At 28.0% G+C, this 10,295-nt stretch overlaps 1 protein-coding gene across 1 annotated transcript; it reads right to left on the bottom strand.

Moving 5' to 3' along the window:
• Positions 1 to 2,271: 2,271 nt before the first annotated feature.
• On the bottom strand, positions 2,272 to 8,797 carry LOC122718660 (innexin inx1). Its single transcript, XM_043943884.1, has 4 exons — positions 7,522 to 8,797; positions 6,171 to 6,278; positions 4,557 to 4,712; positions 2,272 to 4,054 (listed from the first exon to the last, which is right to left on the bottom strand). The coding sequence occupies exons 1-4, from the start codon at positions 7,768 to 7,770 to the stop codon at positions 3,482 to 3,484; spliced, it is 1,086 nt and encodes a 361-aa protein (XP_043799819.1). The 5' UTR covers positions 7,771 to 8,797; the 3' UTR covers positions 2,272 to 3,481.
• Positions 8,798 to 10,295: the final 1,498 nt, after the last annotated feature.

The following is a 10,295-nucleotide window of genomic DNA, read 5'->3' as shown; positions in this document are numbered from 1 at the left end:
CAATACTTTAGCAATATCACTAAAGTTTAATTTTAAATGTTAAGAAAATATTCTTACGATTTTTTTTATTTATACAACTTATATATATTAACATCTCCATTAATAAAATTTTGTTTAAAGTTAAAAACATGAATTTATTATGGTTCTTAGTCACTTGTTTGATACACTAACATCCTCTTTTGAATTACAACGCAACTTAAATTTCAAAAAACGTATATTCCTGATTATTTTTATTTGTCCAACTAATGACATTAATATCACTATAAATTATACGTATTTTCAACTTTAAGAAAATATATGTATATAAGTACGATTGTTTTTATTCGTTTATCACTTAGTTCAAGTTATGAAAAAAATTGAATTTATTATTTTGTTTTATTTTCTATAATGAACTTTATATCAATTATTTCTAAAATTTGAAGAAACACTTGGAAGTGGAAAACAGATAACGGAAGAACGTCCTACTGGTTGGCAAAACATGAACACCACAACTGTTACTTTTTCTCTGATCTCTTTTAGTTCGAGTCAATTTTATTTTTATATTTTTTTTACTTTTGTATCTCTCTCTTTCTGTCTTTCACTCGTTCTCTTACTACTATTTCGATCAACCCCGCTTCCTTAAAATTGCTTTGGCGCCGATGTGACAACACGATTCACTCGCTACTTTATCTAGTGATGGCATTAAGTAGCTTTCGACTCGTATTGAAATTAAAAAAATTTTTTTAAATTTTGATTTTTTTTCTAAATAATTTATATTTATTTATTTTAGCGAAACAAACTTAAACATTTTTGAATGATTTTTATATTTTAATTTTCAAAAGGTCAATTTTAAATTGTATCTACCATTTTTACCATTTTTTTTTTATGATCATTTTTTATTTTTTTTCTAAATAATTTATATTTATTTATTTTAGCAAAACAAACTTAAACATTTTTGAATGATTTTTATATTTTAATTTTCAAAAGGTCAATTTTAAATTGTATCTACCATTTTTACCATTTTTTTTTTATGATCATTTTTAATGGAGAAAATAGAATGTTCCACGATGTTTAATTAATCTCTCGAGATATTCGAACATTCTATAGAATCGTTGTCTTTTAAGATCAAAAAATTCTTCTTCGAGTATCTGAATTGCTCGAGATCAAACGGGATTAAAAGAATTAAACTTCCATCACTCGAGAAACTCGAGAATACGCCTACGCTTCTCGATAATCTACACATCATTGTATCTCCACTGGAAATTTCAGAGAAATCTGACATCAAAATAAATGTGTCATCCAATCGCTACATTTAGTTTTATTACCAAGTTATTTCTTAAGCATTTGGCCACGATGCAGATAAGTTGAGAATCACTGTTTTAGTCATCTCTAACTCGATACGTTAGAAACATACCTTGGAAACAAAATTTTTAAAGATCTTTTCAACGTGTTGTCACGTCTTCGAGCGATTTTTCTTTCAAACCAAGTGTACCATCGATTTTTATAACTATTAATATGTGTAATATGTATCTCATTCTTTCCTTTCTATTTTTTTTTCTCTTTTAAAAATGCATTTTTAAAAATTCATTAATTTTATTCTCCATAATAATAATGTTCTGTGAAATTTAAATAAAAAAAATACTCTTTTTAAATAGTATGAAACTTTTATTTTTTTTTAAATATTATTATAATAATACTAAAAGAAAAGCATATAAAGTTATATGCGTAATTATAGTATATATATTTTCTTCAATATATTTATCAACGTCTTTTACATTTACTTAGTAGTAATAATTAATAATTAAGTTTCTGTGAAACTTTGAAGATCAAGAAAAAAAGCATTGCATTGTGGCAGCCTATATCTTATCTAGCAAATAAACTGAATACAAGATTAAAATCAAGACAGAAATAAAAATATTCCATATTTTTATCAAGGAAAAAATTGAAAATAAAAATCTTATAACCAAGATTAAATAACGTTGAATGGAATGAACAACAATAGGTGTGCTTATTATACGAATATTTCATTTCATACAATATCACTGAAAATAGATAAGTATAAATTGTAAAATCGTATAAAACATTATTCATATTTCTCAATCTTTAATTCTCTCATTTAATCGCTTATTAATCGCCTAAAATAAAATAGTACCGTTAAAATTCGGCTTTCTGTGTTTAAAATTCGTTCTTATTTTCCAATAGGAAATACATGCATATGGTACAAATTGTTTAACGCTTATAAAGTCGTAGACATAGATATTGATTAATGAAACATAATGAAAAGTAGTATAGTGTTGGAAAAAACGTTTAATAGAAGTCTTCGACAATGTTTCCTTGCCGATGGAACACAAATGGGTAAATAGTCGATCAATATATAGAATGTTTACAAATGCAACATGCATTTTTTTCCATTTTTTCACGAAAATGGACAGAATTAATTAACAACTTTATAATAACAATTATTTAAAGATTTTTCAGTATTCTTTTTATTAATTAAAAAGATACTGTATACTTTAAACGCTATTAAAATACAACTATATGTAGAAAATCCACCAAATAAAATATTCATTTTAGCCATACCAAAATTCTTACATTCAAGCTATTACATATAATTTTAATTGGTATTGTAATTACTTGATCACGTAAAAAGATTATCCCTAAAGTATTTTAACATAAAATATATGTTTAAAAATTCGGTATATGTACTAAAAAAAAAAAAAAAAAAATATATATCTTTTCTTTATATTAAAGAAGAAAAAAAAAATTAATGAATTAATTTGTATACACTATACAGGAATGTATCATAATAGCGTCTTTCGTAAGACACAATATACGTGTTGTCATAACCACGGAGATTAATTAAAAAAACCAGTATGATCTCATAGCAAAAAGATGTTGTACAGTAAAATATATATCCTTGCACGTTAAGATCCTCACGATCAAGAAATTTTTCTAATCCTACTGAAACGATTTTCTTTGAGCAATACTCGAAGAAATAAAATAGCTTTGCTTGCTTTGGAAAACGAACACTAAATGAAAAGATACAGAACGATTCTCTCGAGACCTAATCGTTGAAAAACAATGATGATACACGCGTGAGTATACATAACACGCAGCTACCATATCCACATATACATACGCACACACAAATACGCACGCACAAGCACACACACAGAGATCCTAAAGTGGTCACTTTAATGCGGCATTAGGAATGTCTTCATCGCATTTTCTACGTCAGTCGTATATAGCAATTGTTTCGTTCTTTAAGCGCTAAGTTAGGAAAATATCTCTTTATGAATTCTCGCTTCATTTATATAAATGCGCAGATTTACATATATATTTTCTTTCAACGACTTAACTTTCTTTAATTTTCTAAAGTAAAATAATCTCTCAGCAGAAAATATAAAATCTGCCTATTGACCAATCAACGAATCAGTCCATAATTCTATTACCTTTCAATCCATGTCTTTTAATTTTAAATTGTAAAATAGCAAAATGTAATCTAGGCAACGACTGAATGTGAATCGCTCATTTTTTTAGTAAGCTCTTGCAAGAAATCCCTGTAAATCAACGAGTCCATGTTAGAAGAGAGAATGTAGAGAAGCCACCAATCGCCAAGGTCAATCTTCTTGCTGATACTGTTGCAGGTTTCTATGGAGAGAAGTCGTGATGACAGATGAAGCAATCTTGGTCTGACGGCTGGGGCGAAGATTATGGCGGCTCTGTAGACCATCAAGCCGATCAACAAAATCGATAGAATAGTATACCAGAACCAGATGAAAATATACGTTTTTTCGTTGACGATGTTCAACGGTAGAATACATAGAGAGTCGTGCTTCTGTATGGTTCCTGATGCACCATACTTGTGGAAAATGCATTTGGTAACGCGTGGAAAGACGTAGACCATAGGATCTACACGTTCTTCTTGTGGGACATCGGATAATTGTAAAACTCGCAGTCCATAGCTGAGGAATTCGCCGTCGAAAAACCGATTCATCAGGTACAGTTGAAGGAAAATATTGACAAGACAGAGGGCCTCGCAGGCGAAATACCGGTACACATACGTGTTGTGTGTCTGAAAGAAGAACAAGCAATCGGTGAATTGGCATAAATTGGACTCAATGAAGGCAAATTGGATTTAACCAAATCATCTCAGCCTTCTTTCTCTTCTTTGCTAACCTTTTATGTTCTTTCTCCCAAGATATGATTTTGAAGTATCATGGTTGATAAAAATTTGTTTTAAAGTATTAAAAAATTAACTTAAAAAAATTAATTAATCAGCAATTATTATTTTTATTTTCTTAATTTTATATTAGCAATTAAATTTTACAATTTTTTTTCAAAGAATTGTATTTAATTTTCTAATATTATATAATTAATGAAAAATATGTATTTTAAAAAAGTATTGATAAATTCAATTATAAATTATGATATTATTGATAAATTCATTATAAATTAAAGATTAATTCATAATTTTTATAAAGTATTTCTCATTCTTAAAGAATATAATTTTTTTTTACTCAATTGAAATAATATTATATATATATTATCATTTATAAATATATAAATAAATTTACCTTTCTATATTGCATTAAATAAACCATAAGCGTAGATTTCTTTCTTTGAATATTATCTTCGTGATCGAGACCGTGATTCATACCCATAACCAGTGCGTTGATCAAACCGCCCTCCCACATATTCCACAACCATTGTGGAACGTAGCATAGTACTGCCTGTGAAAAATTATAAATATTTTGTTGATTAAAAGAAAATATTTTTTTTTAAACATGAAAATGTATATTTGAATGAAATTATGCACAAAAAAACATTTCTTAAATTAAGCAATCATTTTATAATATATTTATGAAAACACCAATGATGTATAATCCATGTATAAGCTATGCAGTTTGCATAAAGCGACCAATATAATATTGATTTCTTCGCGATATACGCAAATCTCATATTACATTTATCAGTGAAAGAAATTCCAATGGTTACGTAAAAAACATATACATTTACAATGGAACTTCTTTTATCTGAACGGAGTCATGAGACAAACAGTTCTTACATGTAACTGGAGCACATATAAGAGTATTCTGATTCTCTTCATTACCTATCATTTCTCATTTAAGTAATATGAATTCATATTCAGATAAATAGAATCAATAATGCCAGTATTGAGATATATTATAAAAAGAGTTATATAATCTATAAAATTTGCAATAATAAAAATTTAGTTATTTAAATATTTTATTATATTCAAAATAATTTTTTCAATTTAGCATTTTTTTAAAACCTATTATACAAATAATTACATAATATTATTTAAATTCTATAATAATTCCATAAAGATTATATATCACCTATATATCGATTTTGTATTAAACAAATATTAATAAATCAATAATCCTGAATCATTAATTCATGAATATAGTCATTGTTTGTTATCATTTATTGTTTTATTATGATTTAAACGTATAATTAAGATATCTTCAATCTGAAGAATTAAATTTCACATCTATTTATGTTTATCTAAACTCTTCTATCTGAAATCTCTGCTTACAAAGCTTAATTGAAAAAAAATTAAATTAAAAGTCAAAATTTTTAAATCAAATATGATATATATACATATACATAACGGATTATAATAAACCATTAGAATTGTTACAGAATCAATGGATATTTGTAGAATCGAAACTGAAATCAACACAAATCGAAATTTCTCTTTTCCAAATTTCAAAATTTTTTCAAGTGACAATTTTTAACAATTATTAATGTAATCATGTGCAGAATCGTTTTAATTCTATTCTTTATATTTTTATTTTTTATATTCTCCTATTTTTTATATTATATACGCGTGCAAACTTGCTGATGATTTTTCTTAATTTAATCTAGTCTTTCGACTCTACCGATAAAGGCGTCAAATAGACCGAAACTACTGCCAAAGCAGTTCTCAAGACAGGTAAAGACAAAAACTGATAGCACTGCAAAAAAAAATAGATTATCATCAGTATGATAAAATTTTAAGTCAAGTCAATTTTTTACGCTCATGCATTTTTGTCCGCGAGTCAGTTTCAGATATCCAATACGAGAAAGATGAGAACAGTAAAGAAAAACCTAACCGAGAAGGCACGTGCAGCTGTCTGTGTTTTATCTGTCGCGTGGTAGATTACTGATAAACGAGCCTTTACCTGGAAGAATAACACAAAGCACACCCATTGGTAATAAGTATAATATTTCCTCGCATCTACATCGCCGAAGTCGTTCGCTACTCCTGGATGCGCCACCTCTAGACCAACCTAATGAAAGAAATAAATGTTCTGTTAACAATAGAATAACGACGAAAGAGTGTAAATGTGTTGATTAATTTTATATTTTCACTATATATGCATTTTCTATAGTCTTTATAGGATGTATCAGAAACGGTTATCAAAAGAGAAGTGAAATGAAAAGATAAAAAATTTTATTTTAAAAGAATTAATTTAGAAGAATTTATTTGATACTCGATAAAAGTAAAGAAAATTAAAATATATTAGACAAATATTTATCTCTATTTTATATAATTAAATATATTCAACATAAATTTATAGTGTAATATTTACTGAATGAAAAAAATTGATTTTATAATAAAAAATCAATATATATATATATATATATATTGATTTTTTTTATAGACATTTCAAAATTTAATATCAAAATACATTAAAACTACATAGATTTAAAATTTTATATAAAATGAATAATTATATATAAAGTTACAAAAATGAGTTATTGAGGTTATTAGATAACTTTAGTATAAATCCTAAAATTTTTCCATCGGTATATTATATTTTTTTTTATTTGTAATAAAAAAATAAAAAAAATAACATTTCAAGCAATATTATTAACATTATCAAGCAAAATTTTTGAAAATTTATTATTACATCAAGAAATTTTTTCAAACTTCATTATTTTTATTGCAATTATATTGCAATTATTAATAAGTATATTTTTATTTTTAATTATAACAAAATATCTAAATTATTTATCTAAATTATTTTTTATATATTTATTAATTATAACAAAATCTAAATTATTTATGATTATTTAAATAATTAATTAATAACAGTAATAAATATTTTAATTAATAAATTGCAAATTAAATAATCTACATAATATAAATATGTAAAAAAAATATAAAATTGTATTATTCACCAAATATTACAAATAAATATTTAATGTTATTACATATTATTATATTAAAATAATTTTTAATAATTAATTTGTTTTGAATTTAACAATTGAATTTTTATAATATATTTAATTTAAAGTCTTTTTAAATTGTTTTATTTCAGTTATATAAAAATAAAATCTATTCTATAATTTTATTATATCGAAAACCAGTCGGTATAACATTTTTCTATAGTTATCAACGATTCGTAACCCCACACTATGCCCATCAAGGTTTCGAAGGTTAGAAATAAGTGGTCTCTGTGGTGCCGTGATTAAATATGAATCTAAGTTAGAAAATTAGGAACGTAGTCGTTAAACCAGATTACCCACCTGCCGATTAAATGCGTCCGGCATAGTAAATGTAGAAGTTATCCAGCAATAAGTGTTGATAGGGTGCGTGGGTAAACCCTGAACGATGCAGGAGATCGGATTGCCTACGTATTGGGTGGCCGTGATTACCATCGAACACGTGAAAAGTAGCACCGTTGTAAAGTGGTTGTGTAACCGAAACACCATAGAATCTGTTGTGATTTCCTGCCATTTCAAGTATTGTCCAAGACCTCCTAGTAGTTTATACATGATTGTTTTCTTTAATCAAACGATGCGTTAGGTTGTTTACAATCCTCGTATGTTTTCTTTTCCTTTGCACGATTATTCCCACGTGGTAAAATCGTTCACGAACGAAAAAAAAACAAAAGAGAAAAAAACAAGAGAAACACGTATCGGAAAAATCGGATATTAACTGAAACTTTCCCGAGTCTTCATCTACCAGCTCAGACTCGAAAAGCGGTAAAACGAAACGAAACAGACACACGATCGTACGGCTGTGTCCACGCGGCGTGCCTCCCTCTTTTCCTTTTCTCCCGGTTCTCCTTCTCCTTTGGCGTCCTTCTTCCTTTTCTTCTGCCCTACTCCACCACTGCTTCTTGTTCTTTCTTCGGACCGAAGAGAGTGTGCGCGCGCGCACACGCGATCGGTCACCGAACCACGTTGAACGAGATCGCGAACGGCCACTTTAGACTTTACACACGCACACGGTTATCTTCTGGCAAGAATTTAATTCTGGAATGCGTTAACGAAACAAACGTGTCCTGTCAACATTTTTTGCCGCCAATCAATCGGTTCGAAGGCGTTAAACACGTTCAGAAAACGTTCAGGTGAGTCGTGGTAAACAAATAACCGTGCGTGTTACTGGAAGCAAACAGTGTTTTCTGGATCGATTGTATGTCTTTTTCCACGTGATCTCTGTGATTCCTTGATAGCTAGAGCTACATGTAATCGAGACGCGCGCTCGTTTCGTCTAGTTTTCTCGATCTCCGTAATCGCGCTATGTCACGCCACTAAACCGATTGATTTTTCGCTTTGTGTCAAAGCTACGACACTCACTATCAATCTGCTGCTGTTTTTTTCGTCAGTCGAGGATTTCTCAGAGAGAAACACAGCCTGACGCAAAGTTGTGTAACACCTTGAACTCTCTCAGCGTGCCACGAACCCCCTCTTTCTCCTTCTCTTTCTCTCTCTCTCTCCTCTTCGCGCAGAATTTTTTCTCTCAATATATCGTGCAGATAGATTGTCCGATGAACGGGTTGCGAGTAGCCAACACCGAATTGTGTCGAGCATATACACGTATGTACGTAGCAGTCTTCAACGTCGACTGACGAGAAGTCAGTGGCTTGTTGTTCAGCAGAGGGGCGAGAGGGAAACTCTTTCGATCTGCTAGGGGGACTGCCGGAGTAGAAACGAGTAGGAGAGGGCCCAGGAGGTGGGGATCGAAACGGTGGGGGACCGACGGCTGCTTCAAACTCCCCCCTTTATATACCACAATATATTGTATACCCTGTTTCCATAGTGCATGCTCCTGCGTTCAGCGATGAGGGCTACTGTTGTACGTTCGATTCTTTCTATTTTTTAATAATTTATTTTCTATGCTTAGAATGTATATATTTAAAATTAAGAAATAAAAAAAAAATTTATAAAAAAAATTATCACAGATTTTATTTTTTATTTCTTTTTTTCTGTTTAATTTTATTTATTATGAAAATAATAGCAAATATTTTGAATTTCAAGCATACGAAAATAGCATATAACAAGATATTTCTATCTAATATTCAAAAAATATGAATTATAATAAAAAAAAATTTCATATATTTATAATGTATAATTATAAAAATTTTTAGTTTTTCTTCCGATAATATTTTATTTCAAAATTTGTGATGATTTAAAACCATTACCGTTATTTGCTTACATCTTTCTTTTTCTTTTCTGTTTTGGCCGATCTCTTCTTCGCCTCGAATATCATAATGAAAGTAAATCGGTTTAATTTGATCGTTAAATTCAATTGAACACTGAGGTCGACAGAAGGATCATATGCAGAATTTATACGAACAAAATTTGTATTCTGAATAATAACATCATGTTTAGAATTATTTTATATATAAAATTAATGAATATATATTTTTTTTTAAAGAAGAAAATTATAGGAAGTTTCATATTTCCAATAAGTATGTATTCATTTCTTTCATTATTTTTTTGATGTAAACAAATCTCGAATATCATAAAATAAAACATATTTATCTTATATTATATTTAATATTCGTAAATTCAATAAAAAAGATAACTGCACGTCGAAATTCTGAATAAATAATTTTCATTTTTTTATGACATTTTTAATATATTATAGATAACTAAAATATAACGAATTTCTACTATTTATGTTAATATTATTAGTATCATTAGATGATATTTGCAAACTATAACTAATAATAGATTGTACTACTTTCTAAATGAAAAGTAAGACAATAGAATTTAAAAATTAAAATGAATAAAAAAATTTAATTATTATATTTAATAAAGAATAAAAGTTGATATATAATAATCGAAATTATATTTTTACATATTTTTTTCATATTTTCAAATTCATTTTATACATAAAAATAAATTTGCATATGAAATTACATAAGGCAATATAACAGGATATTATTGCAATCAATATCAGCAATTTTGTGCTGTCTGCTCGCTTCTTCCTTCTCACGTTTTAAGTCTTTATTCTATCGTTTAACAAAGGGTTGCTGTAATTTGTACGTGACCAAATGCACGGTTCCTGA

Source organism: Apis laboriosa, unplaced genomic scaffold (genome assembly GCF_014066325.1).
Source record: "Apis laboriosa isolate Shangri-la unplaced genomic scaffold, ASM1406632v1 scaffold68_cov148, whole genome shotgun sequence".
NCBI classification, from domain to species: domain Eukaryota; kingdom Metazoa; phylum Arthropoda; class Insecta; order Hymenoptera; family Apidae; genus Apis; species Apis laboriosa.
Note: the sequence above shows the minus strand (reverse complement) of the source record. Positions and strands in the feature narration are given on the sequence as shown.

Coding starts and splice junctions, on each gene's coding strand:
- LOC122718660 (XM_043943884.1), bottom strand. CDS start 7,770: ATGTATAAACTACTAGGAGGTCTTGGACAATACTTGAAATGGCAGGAA. Junction 6,279..7,521: donor CGGACGCATTTAATCGGCAG/GTGGGTAATCTG, acceptor TTCTTTCATTAG/GTTGGTCTAGAGGTGGCGCA. Junction 4,713..6,170: donor GCTTTGTGTTATTCTTCCAG/GTAAAGGCTCGT, acceptor AATTTTTCACAG/GCAGTACTATGCTACGTTCC.